Raw genomic sequence first — 27,045 nt, forward strand, 5'->3', positions numbered from 1 at the left:
TTGCCTACATTGTTGTCAGTGGACACTGAGTACTCAGGACTGTTCTGAGCAATGACAGAAAGACTTGTTCTTGGAAACCAGGTGCTATTCGGTGCATTGTAATGAACCTGTAATAGCTATTGATTATCTTAAGTTTCCAGGGAAATCACAGAGAATGGAAGTCCGCATTCCCTTACTTAGTGGACCACATGCTCTGATTGGTTTTCTGAGCACACTGAACTTGCTGTCACAGCAGCTTTCCCTTCTGCGTCCCCCTTTTCCTCACTAGGGCAGACAGCATACAAGGCATTGTTTTTGTTATAGGTTAATAATCTATGGACAAGAATAAAAGAAACATTTGTCTTATAGGATTGTTGTAGAAAATTCTTGTAACAAGTCCTATTGCTGTGGGATGCCCACAGGAGCCCGCCTTTCCCCAGAAGGGTGGTGACAGGGAGAGGAACGGTACAGAGTGCAGGCTCTCCAGTCAGACAGACCAGGGACAGACAGCCTCCTGTCTGGGCCACACACAGCCCTGTGTCCTTAGGCAGTGGCACCTAACTTCTCTGAGCTCTATGGCTGTATATGGCTAATAATGGTACCTGCATTATAGGACAATGTATGGATAAGGCTTAATACTCGATAAATAGTAGCTGTTATATAAATAAATAGTGATAGATTTAACTACTACTAATAGTAGCAGGTACAGAAAGTATGTCAGAGGTATAGAATTTGTGAGTATATTGGGCAAGGCAGTGGGTTTGTACCCATTCAGCATTTATTTCAAAAACCATAGGATCCTTAACAGCCCCATAGTTGATGATTTTTCTATCAGTGTGCTGACAAAAATTCATGCTTCATAAAACTTATATTCTACTTGGGATAGACAGACAAGAAACAAATATAACTGATGGTGATATATATGATGGTGATAAATTAAGTGGGGAAGGACAATAGGGAGAATTGGGGAGTAGGTTGTGATTTAAGATAAGGATTTCAGGGACAGCCCCTGTGATAAAGATGCAGTCCCAGCATTGTCACAGTCTCATGACCTAAAAACCTTCCCGCCATGTAGCAAACAATATTTCCAAGCCTCAGCCACAAGTTCAGGTGGATGTCAGTACAACATCAATGCAGAAGGCACTTGGGCAGGCCCTTAAAATTCATCTTGACCACATGTGGTTTGTATTTTTCATCTGTCCTTCCTTCTTTTCCACTGATTTCCTGGCCTCTCTTCTAGTTTTATCATCTGATCCTCCATATTTGTGTAGGTTTCTCTTCCTGCTGACATCTCACAAGGAAGGGATTGACTCCGTGACCTGGGTTGGAAATGGGGCTGCAGATGGTCCTTTCCCCGGTAACAGGTGTCTTTTCCTGAATTAGGGTCGATGGGTGGCCTCTTCTTCGCCGTCGGCATCGCCCAGTACGCCCTGTTGGGATACTTCATCCGCTCCTGGAGAACCCTAGCCATTCTGGTTAACCTGCAGGGAACAGTGGTCTTTCTCTTATCTTTGTAAGTAGTTTTTCCTCTTAGACTTTTAATTTAATAAGCAGAAGGAATGTCTTAAGAGGATGCGGGTCAATGAGCGACGTTATTCCCTTTCAGGAGTTTGCCTGAACTGACTTTGGTGAAGAACTAAATTCCGCAAGCGCTCCAATGCTTGGCAGCTCCCGGGAAGAGAGATGCTTAATTAATTCAGAATGCAGGTATCCCTTGTTTAAAGTAACCTCTCAGTAGAGTGCATTTTAACCTTCATATTGCCAGTGGAGGGTACCAATTTCTTTTTTAACCTAATGCTTCAAGCTTAAAGATCTTCAGGCTTGGTCAGATCACGTGCTAGGGGTGCGACTGAGGTATGATATTATAGAGCAATCTGTGCATATTGAATATATAGGGACACCTCTTCATCCCACGGATGAGTATAATTTCAGGGCCTCTACATGTGGACATGGGAAGATACTCAGATATGGGAGAAATCCTTAGAATGCATGGACTCAAAGCAGTACAAGGGTGATACCCTGGTCAGGGCAGGGTTCTACAAAACACTCATCCAGAGTATCACACCATGGTCCTCTAAAGGCTGTAAGATGAGCCGCCAACTTAGGCCTATTTCACCAGAAGTTTTATTGTGCTTCTGAAAGGTTTTCTCCCCTCAGGTATCAGACCTCTAATTTTAATCATTAAAATCTTTGAGATAAATACAGTTTTCAGCCAACGGTACCAGCTTTCTTCTGTGAAGTGAGAGATACCCGTAATAGAATTTTCACTCAGCGATTTGATATAGTAATTCTTTATTCAAGTTCTACTAACTGAGATTTGGTGGGAATTGACCTGAAATCTGTTTTCATTCTCTCTTTGAAAGTAAGGATTGTTAAGTACAAAAATGAACATAGTAGAAATAGTTAACGTATATTTAGAAAGGCAAGATTTATGAAATGCATTTAGTTATGTGAAGGAGAGTGACATAATTTTATTAGAAAGGAAAACGAACCATATTTTATGCGCTTGTGTATTGTAAATTTTTGGAATAAATGGGTTCCTAGTATAGTTCCTTGAATTAATAAGCATTCATGTAAATATCAGTAGATCAACGAATTTTCTTTTTAAATATTTAATAAGTCGCATACTTCTTAATCAGGCTGGCTTTCATCTCTCCTTCAGTAGCAGAGTGACTTCACTGGATGATCCGAGCCATTCTGCTTTTCCTTTTCAGAATGTGTAGTCTGTTTGTTACTGCTTAGTGCTAGGTGGGGACATTGACTCACTGGGAAATTAATTCAGGTCATGAAAAATAGAAAACAGAGAAAAGAGCATGTACAATCACAGTATATGTGTGTTCCATCAGGCCTAGAAAGTAAGGCTTGCTGCAGTCGGCCTCCAGTTTCCCTCCCATCTCATCTCACACACGCTGCTCCAGGCACACTAAGCTGCTCTCTGTTCCAGTCTGCAGCTTAGGCTTGTCTGCCTCCGTGTCTCCTACTCAGTGCTATTGCCGGCTCCTTCAACGCCCTTCTCCCCATCCCTCTTCTTCATTAGTTAATAGCGTTCCCAGTTTGCTCAAATGCCACCCGCTCCGCACTTTTCCGGGTCAGACCCCCAGTCATTCGCTTTCTTTTCTTAATTCTGCAGCACTAAACTGGCACCCTTCAAGTGGCCCCTTATTTCTGCCTCACCCGGAGCCTGTCCTCTTTATAAAGCAGGAACTCTCTGAGAGCACAGGCTCTTTGCTCAGCTGCATTTCCCCCAGCTCCAGAGCTCTGGGCCTTCCTCCACACAGTAGATGCCTCGTATCCATTGGGCAGATGTTGGCACAAAAAACCTTTGGAATTAGCTTGCCTTAGCCATCAGCAGCATCAGAAAAAGTCATGTTATTTTAGAGACATACCTTGTTTGTTTTACTAGAGACATTATTACTTAGCTTAAAAACTCCTTACTTTCACAGTACTTGAATTTGGATAGTTTTACTTTAGAAACCAGTGCCCCCTTAAATTTACAAAGGTTTTCCACCTTTAAAGAAATTCACAGGACATTTTTGAGCAGAGGCCTCATTGTTAAATTAGCACGGTAGCTTCTAAAGGTGAGCACAGCATTATGTAGCAGGCAGCATGTTCAAGGGCCAGCTTTTTCTTTTAAAAACATGTCTTACTGTTTCGCGTGTGCAATCAGCGTGTGTTAGAACTCATATTCCCAAATCTGTCCACTGGCAGCTAGGTGAGGCTTCGTTACTGAGAAGCTTATAGGCTTCTCAAAATGTGGAGAAATATCAGGTCCTAAGTTTCCATAATCCAGATAAACCCTTTCCCAAGTAGAGATCGTTTTATTAACTCAGAGTCAAATTTCCAAAGCCTGAGTATCTCTCAAATATCATCGTTAAACATGATTTATATAGTTTTAAAAGTAATTTTTATTGCTATAAACAATTCTGAAAACACAGAGAAGCTTAATAGGAAGGGGAAAAATGACTTAAGTTATCCAAAGATAATAATGACTTCCTATATTTTGACTATTTCCTTGTTGGTCCTTTTTCACTCCTCTTAGCGCTCCTCAGCTTTAATTTTTATTATCATAGACTTTCTAGCATTTCACTTATATTTCTATCCCAAGTATACTCTCTGTATTCACCCCACTAGTCTTATATTCTTCTTATTTGTATTTAGACTTGATCAGGTAGTTTTACGTAGGTACCTCATATATGGGCTGGTGGACAGGGCCAGTGGATCCAGTGATGATCGGCAGACGTAACTTCCAACAAAACAATATTTTACTTGACTATTTACTTGTGTGTTAGTAACAATCATCAGATAGCAGTGAAGAAGTAAATTAAAGAATTTTTCAGGATGTTGTAGAGGCCTTTGTTCCTGCTTTTGTTGACAACCAAATGTTGTACATGAATAATCTCTCCCCAGTAGCAGAACTCCTGGGAAAATGCCTGCTTTTTTGTTTCCGTGTCTTTCCTCTCAGCAGCTATTACATTGCTCTGTACAAAATGAAAGTGTTCAGTAAATGGTTATTGATGAACTGGCTGTCCATGAAGTTCCAAATCCTGTGGTGTTTGTTGCCAATTCACTCTCCTTACTGAAAGGCATGGGGAGTTCTGAAAGGCACCTTAAATAGCCTTTTTGAGTATTATTCATACAAGTTTCATTTTAGGAAAATAATATCAAATTAGATCAAAAGGTACTTGATGCTGTGTTTTGTAAACAAGGCTTCCATGTTCCTGCCACCCGTTGGTTTTTGAAAAGTCCTCTAAAAGTATGCAGAACTGTGAAGAGGAGAAAAGATACGTAATATCTAAGTCTTGAAACTGTTGAAAGATATCAGTGGCAATAGAAATGTTCAATACTTTGTAGCTATAGTAAGAAGTAACTGTTGTTTTGGAACTGGAGAAGTTAACCAGAAAATAAACTTTTATTCTTGAAGGTCTTAAGAGGATCACGAAATATCCTCAGGACATATTAAAGTGAATGTGTTAGCTGATTGGAGTATTTTAAAGCTTTAAAGCTCAAAAGTAGCTAAGATGTGATAAACCCTTTTTCATTTTTATGTATAGTCTTAAAATAAACTACCTTTTAAATAACATATCACTGTGTTAAAAACACTTAAAAATTCTTTTCTGATGGATAATAGAGATTTTAATCTTCTTTGTGAGGCTTTTTCAGAACTTTAAAAACCCACTCTACGTATTATTCTAACAACACTTGGCTATGATTTAGAGCCATATCTCTGACACATGCTTTCTGAAGAATTACTCAGTACTGTAAACTTAACTTGCCATTCATATATTAAAATTTACTTAAAAGTAAACGCATACTGTTTACTTTTTTACTGCCATTTTGGGAGAGTGTTTTTGGTTTCCATTCGTAAAGGAGGCCATCATTTAATGATGGCAGCTGTTGACAGTAGCCCTCTCTCTCTTCCACGTGTCATTGGGAGAGTCAAGCTTTAGACCTAACGTGGAATCCGGTTGTGGTTTGGGGACCATGTACGGCGTGGGTGATTTGTCTCCTTCTGGTGCACGTGTACCTATACGAATATACTGCCTTTGATGACATCTCTTTCAGATTCATTCCTGAATCACCTCGTTGGTTATACTCCCAGGGTCGACTGCGTGAGGCTGAAGCCGCCCTGCACCTCATCGCCAAGAGGAACCGCCAGCTCAAGTGTACCTTCTCACTAACACACCCGGCCAACAGGAGCTGCAAGGAGACGGGAAGTTTCCTGGACCTGTTCCGCTACCGGGTCCTCTTGGGGCATACTCTGACCCTGATGTTCATCTGGTAATTCTCTCTAAGGGCTCTTCTGTTGATCTGCAACTCAGGTTATTGATAATCAGTTATTTCTTCAGGGTTACAGAAAATTTCACTCACCTGTGCTTTCTCAGCATCCTCCCCTTCAAGGAGGAAATGATGGTGCCTGGCGGCAGGTTTACTGAACTTGTAGAAGTAGGTGTCAGAAGCACATCTTTGCTTATGAGGTATTTAATGTAAATTTTTAAGTCCCCCTTCCCCACTCCAAAAAAAGGAAAACAAGGAAGCACACCAGAGACAGAAGACTTTCTAAGGAGGACTTGGAGGCACCTCCCCTTGGTTTTGGCCTCAGGCACTTAGATAGCACATTCTAATTGCAACGCCCTATACTGCATTTTGTGCGGCATCCCACTCGCTCACTCAACAGGTGGGCTGAACGTTATGCCTCGTGGGAATGAGATCCTTGGAGTGTGAGGTGACAGCCTCAAAGCCACACGTGCAAGTCGGTGAATGAACGGATTAGTACTCTCTGAACCTGATTTTCTAGTTTGGCTGATTCTGACCTGCCCTCAAAAATGTTCTCAGCATTAATGTAAATTGTACTGAATGGTTCAAGATTGTGCCATTTAAAGAATTAAATTGTGGAAAGGGGAGCAATGGATGGTTCATACATAGAATTTGTGGAGTACCATGGGTTTTAATACTATTCATTCCGTTAAAGTGCCATAAATGTAATTTGGTCCAGGATTGGACACGAATATCATATTTACTGGCCTAGAGGACTGTTGTGCTATGGTTTGCCTGTATTCGGCAAGAAGCCTGCATAGAAACCTACATTTTTCACTTGGGAAAAGAGGAGAGTCATTTTATATGAAATTAATCGTATATGTGAAGCTAAAAAGAACAGTATATTGAGATTAAGAAGCTGCCAAGATAGTTTTCTATACCTTGATTCTCTTTTCCCACCCAACCAAACCCTGGCTACCACCTGTATGGTTAGGGGCCAGGTCACATCAGCTGCCACCGTCCCCACTGAGCCAGCCTAGTGCTGGAATATCACAGATGCATAAGAAATGTTGAATGAAGGACACAAGTTTGGAGGCACGGAGATTAAGGGAGCCTTTATTATTTATTTATTTATTTAAAATTTTTATTGGAGTATAGTTGATCTACAATGTTGTGTTAGTTTCAGGTGTACAGCAAAGTGAGTCAGTCATATGTATACATATATCCACTCTTTTTTAGATTTTTTTTCCCATATAGGCCATTACAGAGTACTGAGTAGAGTTCCCTGTGCTATACAGTTAGGTACTTATTAATTATCTATTTTATATATAGTAATGTGTATGTGTCAATCACAATCTCCAGTTTATCCCTCTCCCCGCCTTGCCCCCAGTAACCATAAGTTTATTTTCTGTATTTGTAACTCTTTTTCTGTTTTGTAGATAAGTTCATTTGTACCCTTTTTTTTTAAGATTCCACATATAAGCGACATCATATGATATTTATCTTTCTCTGTCTGACTCATTTCACTCAGTATGACAATCTCTAGGTCCATCCATGTTGCTGCAAATGGCATTGTTTCATGCTTTTTTAAAGCCAAACCTGACAATACAGCGTAGGAGCTACTAATTTGAGGTTCCACCAATTGTACAGGAAATCCTTACAAAGTATGTTCAGGTACTTAAGGCTCCATAAAACTGCATTTGCATGTCAAGTAGACAGTCAGTCAAACCCTCTGCCTTGAAGGAAGTATCTCCTTTCTTAGGGATTATTTACTTCTTGTTTTTAAGTTTTTGTTTTTTCCAGGAATATTAACTTTTGGGTTCTGGCCTTCAGGGGATAAAAAACAGACAGACAGAAAAACAAACAAACTAGACTTAGAGCCAGGGAGAATGTTCATGTTTATTTTATGTCTTACACGGCCAAAGGAGCTGTTCTCAAATAAACTTCTTCCCCCGGGCTCAGAATGTTAAAATACACGATAACGGAGACGGTGTCATTCCACATACTGCCGTTCTTTTTGAAGATGCTATAAAATCTTCTCTGTGGATCTGTCATTGAAGAAAACCTTAACTGGGGAGTAAAATTATACCTCTGTGCTTAACATCTGTTCATTTGGTTATTTCCCACAGTAGTGCCTTTTTAAATAGTTCTTTGATGCCCTAAATACACTGTTAAATATTACGCAAGCATTTTAAATTTTGTTTGGGGCCCATAAACAGGATTGAAATGATTTGAATAGCTGTAATTATGCATCCCAACGACCAACTCTACCAGCAAAGAAATCCGCAGACGGAGTCTGAGACCATAGGCCTTCCTTGCCCACGTTCTCCCCATTTTCTCTCACCACCAGCTGGTAACTAAATTCCTCTAGTGTCTTGAACTGGCTCTGTTTATTTGTGCCCTACTTGCTACCTTCACAACTTAGTTTAAATATGTATGTGTGTTTCCATTGCTGGAATACTTCACTGGGATTTCTATTTTTTTTTTTAATTAATTAATTTATTTATTTTTGGCTGTGTTGGGTCTTCGTTTCTGTGAGGACTTTCTCTAGTTGCGGCAAGCGGGGGCCACTCTTCATCGTGGTGCGCGGGCCTCTCACTATAGTGGCCTCTCTTGTTTCGGAGCAGAGGCTCCAGACGCGCAGGCTCAGTAGTTGTGGCTCACGGGCCTAGTTGCTCCGCGGCATGTGGGATCTTCCCAGACCAGGGCTCGAACCTGTGTCCCCTGCATTAGCAGGCAGATTCTCAACCACTGCGCCACCAGGGAAGCCCCGGGATTTCTATTTTAAATGCAGAATAGATACACACTAACACATACAACACATTCGGAATAGCGTTATGTAAGGGGGGGGTCTCTACTGCAGATGGGAAGGATTTTTTAAGTACTTCAGGAAAATATTTTAAGTTGTCTAGCCTACTGCTTACAGGCAAAGTGCTCGGGGACGGGGAAAACAGACAATTCAGTGTCACCTTGCATCCTTACCCATGATGTCCCAGCTATGACTCTGCTCAGCATCCTCAGTATATGAATGACAGCTCCACCCAGGAAGAAGTAATGGGAAGTAGCTGCTGCCTGGGCTAATTTGCCAGAGAGGGATGAGTCACTAAGCAGGCCAGCTCCAGGGGTCCGTCGTCCCTCCCCATCCCTCTCCTTGGTTCCTGTGGCCCATTCTTAATAGCCCAGGGCATTTGGCCCATTTTGCTGTTTTGGCAGAGACGGAGAGAAAGCTTTCCCTTTCCTGTTGGTCTCATCATAGCTGCAGCTCATTGGACTTTTTCTAAGGAAAAGAGAAGCAAATGGGAATTGCCTCATAATAAACACTTGTCAAAATGAATTGTAAAAACATAAAAACTAATGAACTTCCGAAGCCCAAGTCTTTTACTATTTGTATAGAAATTTATAGTTTACAGAGGGGGAAAAGGAGGGGGTGTGGGATGAATTGGGAGATTGGGATTGGCATATGTACACTATTGATCTATGTATAAAATAGATAATTGATGAGCACCTACTGTATAGCACAGGGAACTCTACTCAATGCTCTGTGGTGACCTAAATGGGAAGGAAATCCAAATAAGAGGCGATATATGTATACGTATAGTTGATTCCCTTTGCTGTACAGCAGAAACTAACACAACGTTGTAAAGCAACTATACTGCAATAAAAATTAATTAAAAAAAAAGCCCAGTCAGCGTTTATTTTTGTTCTCTTCTAGTTTGTTTTATTTTTAATACTGCAATTTCCTAGGCACAAAAGGTTTTGCTTTCTGTGGTTTCAGTTACCCAAGGTCAATTGCAGTCTGAAAATATTAAACGGAAAATTCCAGAAAGAAACAACTCATAAGTTTTAAATTGCATGCCATTCTGAGTAGCGTAATGAAATCTCGCGCCCTCCCGCTGCATCCCACTTGGGACCTGAATCATCCCTTTGTCCAGCATATCCTGCCCATTAGCCACTTAATCACTGTCTTTCTTATCAGATCGACTATCCGGTATTGCAGTGCTTGTGTTCAAGTCACCCTCATTTTACTTAATAATGGCCCCAAAGCACGAGAGTAGTCATGCCAGCAATTCGGGTGTTCTCTTACTGGGCCTAATTTATAAATTAAACCTTATCATAGGTGTATGGCTAGGAAAAAACATAGTATATATAGGGTTCGGTACTATCTGAGGTTTCAGGCAGCCACTGGGAGTCTTGGAACGTATCCCCCAGCAGATAAGCGGGGGCTACTGTAGTCCCTTCACTCTGGAAGAAGTTCCTATTATTCCCCAACCTGGAGTTTCAGGATGGCCCTTGCTCCAGCGTAGCTCCTGGGCTGCGGGACGTGGGCTCTGTGCCTGGAACAATGCCTGCCTCCTAGGAGGCGCCCCCTCAGTGTTTCGGCGGTGGCGTGCAGAAATAGATGCAGGGCTTTGCTCATCCTAGAGGAGCCTGCCTCTACCATGGCCCTCGTCTTCTCTTTCTTGTTCTGGGCGTCTATAGCATATGCACCTGCTGAATGCCAGGAGGGGTTGAGAACCTGGTCAGGGGTTATAGAGTCCCTGTTACCCTGGCCTGCAGGCCACCCACTGGCGACCCAGGCACTTACCAACATCTGTTCTCAACACCATCCTCTGTTGGCTTTCTCTCTGGGAGTTCTTTTGTAGAGTCATTACGATAATATCACAATTGCCTAGGGCAAGTGTTCTATAAGCTGTTGAATTAAATACAGTAAGAATAGAGTCACTGTCTTCATTTAAATGCAGAAAAGCGTGATGAAAGCACAAGCGATGTCTCCTCTGTCAGGAGCTGGCCACACATTTGCTTTATAGAGCATCTGGATGTAGCTCAAATCATTTCCAAGGCCCCTTTTTTATTCTGTCCTAGTATAGAAATTATATTAGGATAGAAAGCTTAGTGGGAGAGTCAGGCTTACTGCTTGAGCCAGATGGCATTACCGAACCAAGATTTGAATCTTCTGGTAAATTCTTATCGGCTTTTTCATTGTCTTTCTTGTCTTTCACCCCCAATTGCAGGTTTGTGTGCAGCTTGGTGTATTATGGCCTAACTCTGAGTGCAGGTGATCTAGGTGGAAATATTTATGCCAACTTGGCCCTGTCTGGCCTCATAGAGATTCCATCTTACCCTATCTGCATCTACTTGATTAACCAAAAATGGTGAGTATGGGTGGATATGAAGTGCACCACGTAGAGGACACACACACACTAACATACATAAATATCTAAGTATTATTGTCTTTGTCCATATGCAGGATCTGCTAAGTACTCCATGGTGATTAGAATTCTTTTCAGACCAAACACAGTGAGAATTCATTTTTTAGTGTGTTATTTCTTGGGCTTCAAGTTTATGAGTTATAATGTAGGTTTTTTTAATTGAAGTATAGTTCATTCACCATGTTGTGTTAGTTTCTGGTATACAGCAAAATGATTCAGTTATACATATACATATTCTTTTTCATAATCTCTTCCATTATAGTTTATTACAAGATACTGAATATAGTTCCCTGTGCTGTACAGTAGGACCTTGTTGTTTATCTGTTTTATCTACAGTAGTTTGTATCTGCTAATCCCAAGCTCCTAATTTATCCCTCCCTGCCCTTCCCCTTTGGTAACCGTAAGTTTGTTTTCTATGTCTGTGAGTCTGTTTCTGTTCTGTAGTTAAGTTCATTTGTGTCATATTTTAGATTCCACATATAAGTGATATGATATTTGTCTTTCTCTCTCTGACTTACTCAGTGTGATAGTCCATTCATGTTGCTGCAAATGGCATCATTTCATTCTTTTTTATGACCGAGTAATATTCCATCATATATATATATACCACATCTTCTTTATCCATTCATCTGTTGATGGGCATCTAGGTTGCTTCCGTGTCTTGGCTATTGTAAATAGTGCTACTGTGAACATTGAGGTGCGTGTATATTTTTGAATTGAGTTTTCTCCAGATATATGCCCAGGAGTCGGATTACTGGATCATATTGTAGCTCTATTTTTAGTTTTTTTAAGGAACCTCCATACTGTTTTCCATAGTGGTTGCACCAATTTACATTCCCACCAACAGTGTAGGAGGGTTCCCTTTTCCTCACACCCTCTCCAGCATATATTGTTTGTAGACTTTTTGATGATGGCCATTCTGACCAGTATGAAGTGATGCCTCATTGTAGTTTTGATTTGCATTTCTCTAATAATTAGCGATGTTGAGCATCTTTTCACATGCTTATTGGCCATCTGTACGTCTTCTTTGGAGAAATGTCTATTTAGGTCTTCATAGGTTTTTTAATCCAATATTAAGACATTACCACCCAACTGTTTTTGAGCAGTCTGTGTGTGATTTGTTCGTCCCAACATGTGGGAATATTGACTCGACGTAGGTAGAGCTCCATGACCCAATCACTGTCATTTAGAAGCTCTCACACAAGACAAAGAGCTGCAGGAATGAAAACGACTTTTCTTTCCTCTTAAGATCCTCTGGACTTTGTTGAGAGGAAGAAGAGATCCCGCTTTTGCTGTTCATTGTCAGTGGGCACAGTTTTAAAATATTTTTTAAAAGTTCTTTTATAGAGCACCCTTTCCTCAGCTTTCTCAGATTCCTTCTGTTACTGAACCCCTGACCAGGGCAACTGAAAATTGTGAGCTAGGAATCAGTTGGATTTTGCCATTTCTCATTCTCCAGAAATCATCATTTTTACCAAAAACAGCACTCCTTTAGCATTGCACTGGGTGCTGTCGTCATGGATATTGCGGTCAGTGCATTTTAAAGGGCAGTTTCGGATTCTGTTCAGTTGCAGGGCTTTTCTCAGGGGGGTGGTCCCAGTTGCCTCTGCTGACCCCTCTGTTAGTGACTGAGTGTGCTCTCATCATGGTCCAAGGGCTGAGTCAGGCAGAGTGTTTAGAAATCTGTTGCCACCACCCCTGGTGTGCTTCCTGTTACAGCTTCCTATGCCCCCCTCTGATGACCACGGACAGTGTTACAAGGACACAGTCAATGGGGGTGTGTGTCCTAGGTGTCTTTGCATCCCTAGTGCCTGGCTAGAATGATGCCTATCATTTGAAAGGCATGCAATACCGACTGTTAAATTAAGCACAATAACCTGGAGACCTGAGTCCTTCCCTGTCTCCCAGCCCTCCGCACCAGAGTCAGGATTAAAATCGGAAGCAGAGGGAAGGAACACCACCTTGGGGATCAGGCAGACCTGCGTCCAAATCTAGTCTTAGCCTCGTGTTAGTTTTATGACTTTGAGAAGTTAACCTTGCTAAACCTCCATGTAGTTATCCTTAAACCAGGGATTATAAAATTCCCCTGGAAAAATTGTTACAAAAATTACAATAACATTGAAGCTCCTGACAGAGGACCTAGCACATTGCCGGCTCCTAGTAAAGGAAGACCTATTAATGTTCATATCTTTCTTCTAGGTCTAGAGCTCTTATTTGAAAATTATTTCTCCCAAGAAAGTGTGCAATAAATTTCACTGAATTCTGACATACTAACAAGAGTTTCTTTCTGTTTGTCTTTTTAAGAGAGAGAGAGGTGTGTTTACAATTTTAACTGCTTAAGATACAAGTAACCAGAAAATGAAATGAGCTGGAAGACTCCATTCTCCATGTCTCAGTGTTATTCTCTAGAAGATGGAGAATATAACAGCATATGCCTTACAGGTTTATTATTAGCATTAAGTAAGATAACATAGACAGAAAGCATTTCAGCACAGAAAGTGCCTGAAACATAGTAAGCACTCACAGAAATAGATAGAATGATTACCTATTCTTTTCCTGCACACATGATTTAAACCCGCCATCCAGCAAGTTTTCCTTGGCTTTGTGATGGTTACTTATTTTATGTCCTGGTCAGTCACATGTGCCACCCACTCCTTAAGAAAAGATGAACATATAATGAAAGTGAGGACATTTAAAAAGGAAGGTTAGGGGGATGAAGCAGATGAATGTATAAGATTCTCAAGGGAAACGTGAATTTCTTTGTATTATTTAGGTTTGGTCGGAAGCGGACATTAGCAGCATTTCTGTGCCTAGGAGGACTGGCTTGTCTTATTGTCATGTTTCTTCCAGAAAAGAAAGGTATGCCTTTCCAATTTCTACATGAGGGTTTTGAATAGCACTTTTATCACAATGAATCTCAATATAGTGGAGCAATCACCATATGCCGTGCTTCATTTCTGTGATTGCATATTATTTAGCAATGGTGTGGGGTATAATGGACCAGATTCTTTCCATTGCCTAAACTATTCTCCGGGTGAATAATGTGCTTAGAGGTGCACTATTAATTCTTTCAGGCGATTAAGCTACCATCTGGGGTGTCTGGACTGCAGTACTGGTGATGTTGGAGTTGTTTATTTGATGATGATGTGGGCCATTTAGTTCTGCACAGAAGGAGACTCTGTCCAAGGCTGCAGATTGCCCTCCTCATTCCAGCCAGTCACGAGACTGGAGGTGAGAGGCACTGGTTCTCCACGGTGGCTTCAGCACCCCTCATTGTCTCCATCAATATTCCCAAGGCACCCTGATAATAACAACAGCACAATAAGAATAATAGTCACTGTTGGTGCCGATTGACCTTCTCTCATTCTTATAGAAAGTGTGAATAGAACATCCTTAGGAAACTTGCTATTTTTATATTTGTAGCTTTGCTGTGTAAACACAGCTTTAAAAAAAGGTCCCTTTGGCATCCATATCTAACATGACTTCTGCCCCTCTATAGAAATGCTATAGATAGTACTGGTCCTCAACCTCTTTTCTGCACTAGCACACCTGAGACATGCCCTCTATTACATCAAAAACTGTGGTTTTAGCAGTGATTTTCAACCATAAGAAGTGGGTCATAACAAACTCTCTGCTGCTAGGGAATAGGGTACAATGAAAGCCCTGTTTTGGGGACTTTTGGATTTTGATAGGGTTCCACCATGGCGCTTGTTCTTCAGGTGGGAATCATTGTGAAATGGTTTAACATAAATTTTTGTTTTTTGGCCGCACCGTGCGGCCTGTGGGATCTTAGTTCCCCGACCGGGGATTGAACCCGGGCCCCAGCAGTCAAAGCTCCCGAGTCCTAACCACTGGACCACCAGGGAAGTCCCTAACATAAAGTTTTGATAACGACTAGAAATGCAGCTGACGAATTCATTTCCCGTCGGAGCACACCACGTATTAAGTGCTCCTTTGGTGATCGCTTCTCCTTAAGGGTCAGGTGTACCAGCATCTCACTGAAGACTCCAAGGCCACGTGTCCTAGTTATGCAGCCCTCCAGTACACCTGCTGTGCTGCTAGCTGCCACCTGGAGTTCTGTGCCTTAAATCCAGAGCACTGTTGGTTCATTAGTTAGGATTTTACTCAATATTTAGAACAGCCTTGGGGACTTCCCTGGTGGCGCAGTGGTTAAGAATCCGCCTGCCAATTCAGGGGGCACGGGTTCGAGCCCTGGTCCGGGAAGATCCCACGTGCCACGGAGCAACTAAGCCCGTGCACCACAACTACTGATCCTGTGCTGTAGAGCCCGCGAGCCACAACTGCTGAGCCTGTGTGCCTAGAGCCCGTGCTCCGCAGCAAGAGAAGCCACCACAATGAGAAGCCAGCGCACCACAACGAAGAGTAGCCCCCGCTCACCGCAACTAGAGAAAGCCCGTGTGCAGCAATGAAGACCCAACACAGCCCAAAATAAATTAATTAATTAATTTTAAAAAAAAAGAACAGCCTTACAGTGATTTTCACGGAATCCTGGAAACTAGAGAATTCAGTAAGTTTGCCATTGAGGCTTCCCTGGTGCTGCAGCACTTGTAAACCGCATGCACAGCTCCTCTCCTGGGACACACGTGGGCACAGTGGCATTCAGCATTGGCCGCCTAGCATGGTGGGTACTGCCCAATGAAGAGTGTACTATATGTTTTTTTTACTATAGGCCATACTTATATAGACATGTATATATATTTATATAAGATCTACCTATCCTAAGATGGAACGTTTTAGGGAAAATAAAATGGGAGGCCAAAAAAAAAAAGAGGTAACACTTCCAGTTGTGAGCCAAGATTGTAACCTGAGAGTAGCCAGGATCTACCTGTCAGTAACCATGTTTTCAATAAATACTTTTCCATGTACAAAAAAAAAAAAGTCTCAGTTTTAAGAAAGTTGTTACCTGTGCTAGTGCCAGCAAAACGAGAAACTCCTCAGCTCTTGCCCTGCCGTGGGCTTGTAGAACTAAGTGCCCAGTTCTGTTTGTCTGGGACAAGACATTAATGGGCTTCAAATCACTGCAACTTTCAGTTCAGCAGATTCTGTTTCTCATAGACAACCTAGAAATTCAGTTGTTTTCTACCTGTTATATCCGGCGGTCTATTTATTACTCTATAGAGAGAAACTTTTCCTTGTTACTCTAAATGCCCCTGTAAGCTGTCACACCTCGGCAAGCCAGGCCGATTCATGTCTGTCCTCGCTCCCACGTATCTGTACTCCAGGTAACCCACACCCTGGGCCTCTGCACACAGCCCTTTCTACACAAACCCAAAGGGAAAGCAGATTCATGGTCTCCCGTCTAGACCGGTCACCACACTGTGCTCACTTCCAGTCTGTCCTAAGCGAGCAGCTGAGCCCCTCGTGGATCATGCCCTTGGTGGAGACTGAGTTACAAACACAGCACATCTGTCTTACACACCCACAGATGCGCCCCCCGAACAGGATTCCTGTCATACTTAGAAAAGTGGATGTAGTCTATCTTTGAAGATTTCCAGGGAAAGAAATTCCATAACGTCACTTAGCAAGTAGTTTCTATTTTTAATAGCCACGCAAAGGTTAGAATGAGCCTCTTCCACTACAGCTGAGCCCATTTCCTTTCATTTTATTCATCACTAGAGATAGAGAACAGATGGTCACCCCTTTTATGCATAATCCTTTCTCCCTTTGCAGGGAGTCATCTAGCTATTCCTGAATCTTCGCTACTTTGAGCTAAAAGTATTTATTCTTTAAACTTTCTTTGAACCTTTCATATTTACTCTTCAAAATATTTTGATAGCTTTCTTTTAAATCTCAATTTTTTCAAAGTGCCGAGGTTTAGGCTACCTGTTGTGAAAGTTCTTATAAATATATATTAAGAAAGAGACCTAGCAGTTTGAAAACGTCTGTTACCATCCTATGTGAGCTTGGTGACCACTCATTTTCTCACTGCTTTTTATGCTCATTTGCCCTCACTTTTTCCCACCAAACATGCATTTGCTGTCTCTGTCAACTTAGGTGGCCCTCTGCCTACCAACTCTTTTTTAACATCTATGTATGACTGTGAGGCTCAGGCACAGACATAGGTATACCTCTATAAGAGACAGCCAGTAAGCTAGAAAATAGATTGCTTGGCATTCCTTAGCCCATGGTTGATAATTATTGGACAGAAGTGTCCTATTCAGTACACATCTGCACCCTGGTTGGCCTCCAAGTAAATGTTGTCCCCTGAGGGCAGTGTTACCAAGTGGCCACTAATTTCTTCCACATATTGGTCCTCATACATTTTACCTGATCTCTATCCTTGCTTAAAGGGTCCTAATTAAGCTGTAATACTGGTGCCCATTTATTTTCTTTTAATATTTATTTTATCATTTATTTGGTTGTGCCGGGTCTTAGTTGCGGCAGGCGGGCTCCTTAGTTGTGGCATGAGAACTCTTAGTTGCGGCGTGCATGTGGGATCTAGTTCCCCGACCAGGGATCGAACCCGGGCCCCCTGCATTGGGAGTGCGGAGTCTTAACCACAGTGCCCCCAGGGAAGTCCCCTGGTGACCACTTATTAAGTGTTAACTATGTGCTGGGTTTTCTTCATCCATAGAGGTATTACCTCTTATCCCCATTTCCTAAGGAAACTAATGCTCGGGTAGGTCAAGCAACTTGTCCAAGGTTGCACAGCAAGTAAGCAGCACACCTGGGATTCAGATCCCACGTCTCTCTGACTCTAAAATCAGTGCTGTTTTGGGAATGCTTATTTGTCCTCTTAAGAGTTTTAGGACCAAAGTATTCATTGCACATGGTAAAGCCATAGCCTTAGAGAATTAATGCTGCCTGACTAGGACCCATTCTTAACTCTTCAATGGGCAGGCCTGATGGGAATTGGCCAGAGTTCAAGAACCTGGCTTGTCAGGGTGGCACTGGGTAAGGAGGTTGGCAAGGAGGTTTCTGGCAGGTGTGATCCTGCCAGAGAATCTGAATACTGGGACGTCACAGCACATGACTAGATAAACAGTTTCACAGTTGAAGGGAGTGTCCTCAGACTCAGCTCTAGCAGAACCTTTATCTCTCATTGCTTTGTTCAACCTCGGCCTGCCCATTCTTTATTCATTTGACTTCTCTAGGGCCTGCTATGTACAGGGTACTATTTATAAATATGACCTGGTTCCTGGCTTCAAAGAGCTTATAATCTAGTGAGGAAAATGAATGATTCATAAAAACAGAAACAAAAACAATAAAAACAGAAGGTGCCATATGAGAATTGACAACAGAATGCTATAGGAACTTTAATTTTAACAGGCTATGATAGTAATGGAGACCAGCTAACCTCCTGTTTTAAAAAACTATAAAACCAGACAAAATATAAGAAACACTGATTTTCAGACATTGGACAACAGGTTGCAGAGCACAGAAGTGATCCCTGAGAGAAAGGAAACAAGATGTGCCCTAAGAGTGCCCTAGCTCAGGTCTCCAGTCCTCAGTGCACAAAGGGACACCCAGCAAATCCTGGTGCTCTTACCAAATTGATAAGACAGATAGTAAAGCTTGGGGAGTCCAATATGGCTAGAATTTCCTGGGCAAACTACTGGAGAGGAGTAAGATATATAGAGGAAGAATTCTAGAGATCTGCAGAGGATCTCTGAGCCCTTGGCTGCTTACTGATCTGGGCATGCATTTGAGGAAGCTACTGAGGCTGGTGAGGTGGCCACCAGAAAGGAACAAGTGGAACAATTCTTGGAACCTAGGGCCATGCCTGGTTCGTGTTGCCTTTAGCCAGACGTGGAGCACTGGGTAGAGATCTCCTGCGTCAAAGTAGACCAACACTATAGGCTATTCTGCTATAGCAGAGCTTGCTCTAAAAGTGCTTAAAAAATTCAGAGGATCAAGTGATTCCCAGTAACTTAACTGCATTCCAGGAAAAAGAGCAACAATATGTAAAGGAATACAATAAAATCCAGCACCTAACAGTGTAACATTCGCAACCTCTGGCATCCAGGCAGTATCACCAGGCATGCAAATGAGCAGGAAAATACCTCCCACAACCAGGAGAAATGTCAATAGAAACAGAACCAAAAATGACACAGACAATAGAATGAAGAGGCAGGGACCTTAGAACTGCTATTATAAATATACTGCATATGTTTACAAAGGTAGAAGAAAGCAAGATAATAATGAGCAGAGAAAGAGAAGATAGAAAAAGAGGCACACATTACATCTAGGGATGAAACATACATTATATGGGGAAAAAAAAAAGGCAGTAGATGAGATGAACCACAGAAGAAAAGATCAGTGAGGAAGATATAACAAAAGAAGCTGCAGAATGAAACAAACAAAAGTTGTAGGACAATACCAAGCCCAACAGTTATGCAATTGGAACCCGAGAAGGAGGAAGTAAAAAAAAAGATATTTGCAGAAAGGATGGTCAGCTACTTTCCAGATTTGATGAAAACTATAAACACATTATGAGAAAGTGGTCAGTTCATCAAGAAGATGTTACAATCCCGATTACGTGTGTGTCTGATAACATTCAAAGCACAGGAAGCAAAATGGACAGAACTGAAAGGAGAAATAGGCAAATCCAACATTACAGTTGGATGTTTCAGTACTCCCTCTCAATGACTGATAGAAAAACTGACAGAAAAGAATTAGGATATGGAGACTTAAACAGCCTACATGACCTAATTGTCATTTGTTGGACACACTACCTAAAACAGCAGAATATGCATTCTGTCTGAAGTGCACACCCAGAACATGTACCAAGAGAGATCATGTTCTGGGCCATAAAACAAGTTTCAATAAATTTAAAAGGATTGAAATCTTACAAAAATAAGTTCTTTGACTATAATGGAATTAAAGTAGAAATCAATAACAGAAAGCTATCAGGAAATCCTCAAATATTTGGATTTCAAAAAACATTCTTCTAAAAACACATGGGTCAAAGAAGAAATCACAAAGGAAATTAGAAAATTTTTAATTAAACAATAATTAAAGTGCAAAATATTGAGTTTGTGGGATGCAGTAAAGCAGCGCTTAGAGAGAAATTTGTATAACTAAAAAATGTATCGGGCTTCCTTGGTGGCACAGTGGTTAAGAATCTGCCTGCCAATGCAGGGGACACAGGTTCGATCCCTGGTCCGGGAAGATCCCACATGCTGCAGAGCAGCTAAGCTTCTGTGCCACAGCTACTGAGCCTGTGCTCTAGAGCCTGCGAGCCACAACTACTGAGCCCGCACGCCACACTACTGAAGCCCGCACGCCACACTACTGAAGCCCACGCACCCTAGAGCCCGCGCGCCACAACTACTGAGCCGCGCCACAACTACTGAAGATTGCGCGCTCTAGGACCAGTGTGCCGCAGCTGCTGAGCCCGTGTGCTGCAACTACTGAAGCCCATGTGCCTAGAGCCCATGCTCCACAACAAGAGAAGCCACCACAATGAGAAGCCCTCACACCTCAATGAAGAGTAGCCCCTGCTCGCCGCAACTAGAGAAAGCCCACGTGCAGCAACGAAGACCCAACGCAGCCAAAAATAGATTTTTTTTAAAAGTATCAGAAAAAAGGAAGTTTTCAAATCAATGATCTAAGCATCTCCCTTAAGAAAATAGAAGGCAAATTAAAAAAAAAAAAAAAGACTGACAAATTAAACACAAAGTAAGCAAAAGGAAGGAAATAATAAATCTAAGTAAAAATCAATAAAGTAAAAACATGAAAATAATAGAGAAAAATCAATGAAACCAAAAGCTGGTTGTTTGAGATCAATAAAATCAATAAGCCACTAGCCACACTAATAAAGGAAAAAGAAAGAAGAAACAGATTACCAGTATCAGGAATGAAAGAGGGACATCACTATAGAAACTGTAGACATTTATAAGGGAATATTATAAACATTTTTATGCCAATAAATTCAACTTAGGTAAAATGGATAAGTTCCTTAAAAGATACAAACTACCAAAGTGTACAAACCCATAGATAACCTGAATAACACTTTATCCAGTAAAGATATCTAATTTGTAGTTTAAAACATTCCCACAAAGAGAATTCCAGGCCCAGATGGCTTCACTGGTAAATTATGAAACACATAAGGAAGAAATAATATAATTCTACACATTCTTCCAGAAAATAAAAAAAAGAGCGAATACTCTTCCAACCCAGTGTGTGAGGTCAGCAATCACCCTGATATTAAAACCAAACAAAGACATTATGAGAAAACTACAGACCAATATCTCTCATTAATATAGATGCAAAAACCTATTAACTAAACATTAGCAAATTCAACAATGAATAAAAAAGGTATAATACATCATGACCAAGCAGAATTTATCCCACAAACGCACAGTTGGTTTAACATTCAAAAGCTAATCAGTGTTATTCACCATATTAAAATACCAAAAAGAAAAAAAAAATCATATGATCATTTCAATAGAAGTAGGAAAAGCACTTATCATGTTTCAACACCCATTCTTTACAAAAACTAGCAGCAAGTATAAGTAGAAGTTTCCTTAGCCTGATAAAGGAAAACCTACAGCTAACATCACATTTAATGGTGAAAAACTAAATGCTTGTTCCCTAAGATTGGGAAAAAGGCAAAGATATCCATTCTTGCCACTTCTTTGGAGCATTGTACTGAAATTATTAGTGAATACAACAAGGCAATAAAAAGAAATTAGGGGGATCCAAAATGAAAAGGAGGAACTAGAACTGTCTTTATTCACAAGACTTCATGATTGTCTCCATAGAAAATCCTAAAAAAAAATCTATTAGAATTAAGAAATGAGTTTAGCAGAGTCTTTTGACACATAATTTTAGTTCTGTATATTAACAACAAGCAATTTAAAATTGAAGTAAAACAATGCCATTTATAAAAGATAAAAATATGAAATATTTAGGAATAAAAACTTAAAAATATGTATGAGACCTATAGAAAACTATAAAATATAAAACATTGATGAGAGAAGTTAAAGAAGACTAAATAAATGAATTGGTGGTAATGGTAATAATAAAATAAATGAAGAGCTTACCATGCTCAAGGATCAGAAAATACTAAGATGTCAGTTCTGCCCAAATCAATCTATCTTCAACACAATCCCAATAAAATTTCCACCAGGCTTCTTTTTGCTGATAGATATTGACAAGTTAATACTAAAATTTCTATGGAACTGCAAATTATATCCAAAATAATTTTTATCAAGAAAAATTAAGTTGGAGGACTTTATCCCACCTGATTTTAAAACTTAACTACAAAATTACGTTAATCAAGACAGTACGGGGAATTCCCTGGACTCGGCACTTTCACTGTGGTGGCGTGGGTTCGATACCTGGTTGAGGAACTAAGATCCCACAAGCCATGAGGCATGGCCTGAAAATTAAAAAAAAAAAAAGACAGTGTGATATTGGCATAATGGTGGATGCATAGATAATAGAATTGAATATGAAATAGACCTATATATACGGTCATTTGATTTTTATTTTATTTTTGAGGAGGCTGAGATTTTATTCACCTTTTAAAAATGTTTCATTCAATCATAACACACATAGAGAAAAATACACATGGTCAATTGATTTTTGATGACAAGTCAGTTCAATGAGGAAAAGACAATCTTTTCAATAAACTGTGCTGGAATAATTGGATATCCATAGGTAAAAAATTTACCTTCAACCTGCACATCCCATCATATGCAGTAATTAACTTGAAATGAATGGTAGGTCTAAATGTTGTGGACAAAGAATCACCAGCCATATCAGTAAACAAAGAATGTTGCAGCCATCACACCATCAGCCACCCCTATGATGCACCCTGAGGTGATTCAGGATGGAGAAAACAGGATATTGGCCCTAGATAGTTAAGGTGCATATCAAAAGAATGATTTCAGTGAGCCCAGATTCTTGCATTTTCCCATGCACAGAAAAGTGCTAAATTCATTAACCTGAGATATCTGTTTTTTCTTTAACTGGCAGTAATCTTTTGATGTTCTGACTACCTGATTTTTTTTGCAAAAACTCCTATATATCCTGGCTCCTCTCTTACTATCCAGAACAGTCCCTCAGAACTCTCTGAGAGGCTGTCTCCCAGGCGTAAGTTCTCAGTGTGTCCCTGGAATAAAACATAATTGTCAACTTTTAGGTTGTGTTTTTTTTTTTTTCAGTCAACAGTATAAAGGCTAAAGCTACACAACTTCTAAAAGAGAACATGGAAGAAAATCTCAGTGACTTTGGGCAAAGATTTCTTAAATATGACACAAAAAGCACACAAAAAAATTCATAACTTAGACTTCATCAAAATTAAAACTTTTGCTTTTTAAAAGACATTATTAAGGAAATGAAAAGCAAGGCACAGACTGGGAAAAATATTTGTAAAACGTACACCTGATAAAGAACTTGTACCCAGAAGATAGAATGGACTCTCACAGTTCAGTAACGAGAAAACAATGGGAAAAAGGTTTAAACAGACACTTCTGCAAAAGGATATAAATATGGAAAATAAGCATGGGAAAAGATGTTCAACATCATTAGACATTAGGGAAATGGAAATTAGAACCACAATGAGATACCACCACACACCTATTAGAATGGCTAAAATTGAAAAGACTGACCATACCAAATGTTAGCAGTCATAAGAAAGAACTGGAACTCTCATACACTGCTGATAGAAATGTAAAATGGTACAGAGACTTTGGATAACATTAGCAGCTTATTTTAAAGAGAAACATACATTTACTGTCTGATTCAACTTTACCCAAAAGAAGCAGAAACATAGATCCACAAAAGGACTTTGATGTTCATAGTAGCTTTATTAATAATAACCCCAAACTGGAAGGAACCCAAATGCCCCTCAGCTGAGGAATGGATAAACAAATTGTGTTATATCCATACAATGAATTACTCACCAACAACAAAGCAATGAGCTGTGACCTACTGATGCAGGGAGCAATGTGGATGAATTTCAAAAGCATTATGCTAACTAAAAGAAGCCAGACACAAAAGCCTACAAACTGAATTCTTTCATTCATGTGAAATTCTAGAAATGACAAAACTATAGTGACAGAATTTTCGGCATATGTGGTATTTTTCTTTAGAAAAAAAAAAAGCCGAAGGAAAGCAAAATGAATTGTGGTTCTTTGCCCAACTTATGTATCATAGTACAGGACCTACAGCTGTCTTAAAGATTTTTAACATATTCATAAATAATAAAAATTTACTATAATCACCCAGTGAATGAAGTGGATGATTAAGTTTAATTTTTACTATTTGGGTCAGTGAAATGTGACTGTAACATACTGAGACCCTAGTGGACTCTGAGAAAACTTCAGATAACTAGTTCTGAAAATGATGTCCGTAGAATCTTCATCATTGGAATCAACTTAAAACCTCTGAAGTTCAGTACTTTGAAGAATTACAAGTGTTTTGAAAATTCCCTCTTTTTTCCTCCCAAAGATAATTGAGCTTAATTTTTCCTTTTAAATCACTCTTTTTTTCCTAAACAGTCACTTTGAACATTCATTGAGAATAGCCAATAATATCTAATTTCATTTTCAGATGAAAACCAAGGTCAGAAATCCAGGGAACCAGCCCAGTGGCCGCAAAGCCTTCCTAAATATTAACTCATGATGACCGATAGACCGGCAGCTCCACAGGCAGGCTAAGAAATAATATTCTAGTAAACAGAGCTGTCTGAAATTGGCATGGGCTATCCTGGGAGAGAGTGAGTTCCCCCAGGTTCAAATGGTCACTGCAGACTCCACTGGCAGGAACAAGGAGAGAAGTTTCAAGCATCAGATGAGGTGTCAGGCTGATGGGAGCACTTGTGGGTATGCGGCTGGAGTCAGGCTCCTCAGATGGGCCACTGCTGGAAGTGTCCTGAGCCTCACAGGGGAGAAATCTTCCAGCCTTGGATCTTGTGGGCGTTTAGATGGTAAGCCTTCTGCGACATGTTATTTAAATTGAGTTTTCAGGATGGCAATCCCCTAACCTGTTTTAAAGATGTTGTAGAGTATCTCCAACACAGGTCTGAAAGGTGCCATCCTGTATGGGTTGAAAACGGTCCCAAAGATCGTTTGCCGTCGAGCAAACGTGCACATTTCTGTTTGCTTCAGTGCCCCCCAAGACCTCTTCCTGACTCACTCAGTTTTCTGGAAAATCATTGATGAATTTAATTTGCCCTCATTATTGGTTTACTTGAAGTTGTTAGATATCAAAAGTCCAGACCTATACCTTGAGCATGCTTCTTTTTCCAGAAGCACCTCATGGCTTAAAATAATATATTCAGTGCTTAAAATTGCTGACATCTTCTTCCAGATAGCCTGGCGGAAGAGAAGAAGGTCCCAGATGGTCGAGTTTGGCAGTGCCCGGGCCACCGCATTCAGAGCGCCGTCTTTAAAGTAGTTGAAGCTGTATTTCATAGTCAAGCTGGGAATGTGAAACTTTTATTTTGGAATGGGATATATTATGTGCCTCCCTCCTGAGACATTGAAAGAACAGGAGCACAGATTCTCTTCACTTAAATTAATCCCTGTTATAGTCCTTCTACTGACTCTTTCAATAAATATTTAGTGATCAGACTATGGGAGGTGCCGTGAGGGGAACAGATACAAACAAGGCCTTAGCCTGAGGCAACTCAAAATATATTTGGGGGCAGACAAGATGGAAGAGTAAGCAACTACAGGAGAGTGTCTAAAGCATGCCATTTGCATGGATTGGGAAATGGGCGCCGTGGAGGTCCAGGGCAGGAAAGAATATTGCATTTGAGTTATTTAAAGGAAGAGTGGTTTGGATGAGCCAGGCGTGCAGTCCCAAGGAAGGGACAGGCATGTTCTATTAGTCAGAAATGTCAGAGAATGAGAGGCAATTACGTTGGTGATCAGGACATTGCTGCTGACCTTCAAGAATAGGAGTTTCAGGAGAGGATGGTATTGGAGGCCACATTGTAGTGATGTGCAGGGCAGATGCATTTGAGGAAATGGAGGGTCAGTCACTCACTGGAGATGTTTGATTGTGAAGGGGAGAAAGTGCAGTGGAGCCAGTGAGAATTTTTGCTTTTTCCTAAGGAGAAGAAAACTGTTATTTTGAAGGTTACGGCCTAGTGGGCTGCTGAAGGGGAGAGGTTATATATGTTTGAAAGGGAATAATTAAATTGTAAGATCCCAGAGAAGATAGTATTAATAAAGGAAAGAACCACTGGACAACTGATAGCATTTTTGATAGGGACGTGAACTAGCATAAACTGTATTTTTGCATTTTATGTAAAAAACGTTACATTAAGAAACTGAAATATCATTATTGATTAGTAATCTTCAAGTAAGAAGTTGGGGAGGAGGAAGGATGAAAAGTAGTTACACATTTAGAGTCTTGTTCTTTAAAGAACGTTAATGTTTTATATCTTCCGGTAGTAGTTTAGTGGTATTATTCCTTATCTTTACAATGGAACACCAAGGAGTGCAAACTGAAGATAGGAGTTTTTTGAGACTCACTCCTCTCATGTGTCAGGGCTTGTCATGCTAATCAACCTTTTACATCATTGATTGTTGAATGAGGTTGGGAAGAAAGGAGAGGCAAGTAATACCCTGAGATAGGTGGAACTTAATGACTTCTGTGAAGCTTACTTGACCCCAGTACAGAAGTTTTCAGGGAACTCTGTCATTCAGGAGTGAGTGCAGGTTTTTTTTGTTTTTTGTTTTTTTTAATTTTATTGAAGTATAGTTGATTTACAATGTGTTAATTTCTGCTGTACAGCAAAATGATTTAGTTATACATATATTCTTTTTCATATTCTTTTCCATTATGGCTTTTACAGGATATTGAATATAGTTCCCTGTGCTAAACAGTAGGACCTTGTTGTTTATCCATTCTCTATATAATAGTTTGCATCTGCTAATCCCAAACTCCCAATCTTTCCCTCCCCGACCCCTCCTCCTTGGCGACCACAAGTTTCTTCTCTATATCTGTTGAGTCTGTTTTTGTTTCATAGGCATGTTCATTTGTGTCATATTTTAGATTCCACATATAAGTGATATCGTATGGTATTTGTCTTTGTGTGACTTACTTCGCTTAGTATGATAATCTCTAGGTCCATCCATGTTGCTGCAAATGGCATTATTTCATTCTTTTTTATGGCTGC

General features: G+C 40.5%; 1 protein-coding gene and 1 non-coding gene across 10 annotated transcripts in view; one reads left to right on the forward strand and one right to left on the reverse strand.

Moving 5' to 3' along the window:
• The window catches only part of SLC22A15 (solute carrier family 22 member 15), a 120,705-nt gene that overhangs the window by 45,331 nt on the left and 48,329 nt on the right, over nt 1-27,045 (forward strand). For 8 of the 9 annotated variants that reach the window (XR_005020067.1, XR_005020070.1, XR_005020071.1 and 5 more), the window contains exons 5-8: nt 1,363-1,492; nt 5,542-5,757; nt 10,746-10,886; nt 13,717-13,802. Coding sequence is in view for 2 of the 9 variants with exons in the window: in XM_036853694.1 (XP_036709589.1) it covers nt 1,363-1,492; nt 5,542-5,757; nt 10,746-10,886; nt 13,717-13,802 (573 nt within the window). In the remaining 7 variants the exon portion in view is untranslated. The remainder of the gene's footprint in view (nt 1-1,362; nt 1,493-5,541; nt 5,758-10,745; nt 10,887-13,716; nt 13,803-27,045) is intronic. The other variant, XR_005020069.1, reaches the window with a different exon arrangement.
• Nucleotides 14,737-14,809, reverse strand: TRNAS-UGA. Its single transcript has one exon. It is a non-coding gene; the product is annotated as a tRNA-Ser (tRNA).

The sequence above is a fragment of the Balaenoptera musculus genome, chromosome 1 (genome assembly GCF_009873245.2).
Source record: "Balaenoptera musculus isolate JJ_BM4_2016_0621 chromosome 1, mBalMus1.pri.v3, whole genome shotgun sequence".
Lineage (NCBI taxonomy): Eukaryota > Metazoa > Chordata > Mammalia > Artiodactyla > Balaenopteridae > Balaenoptera > Balaenoptera musculus.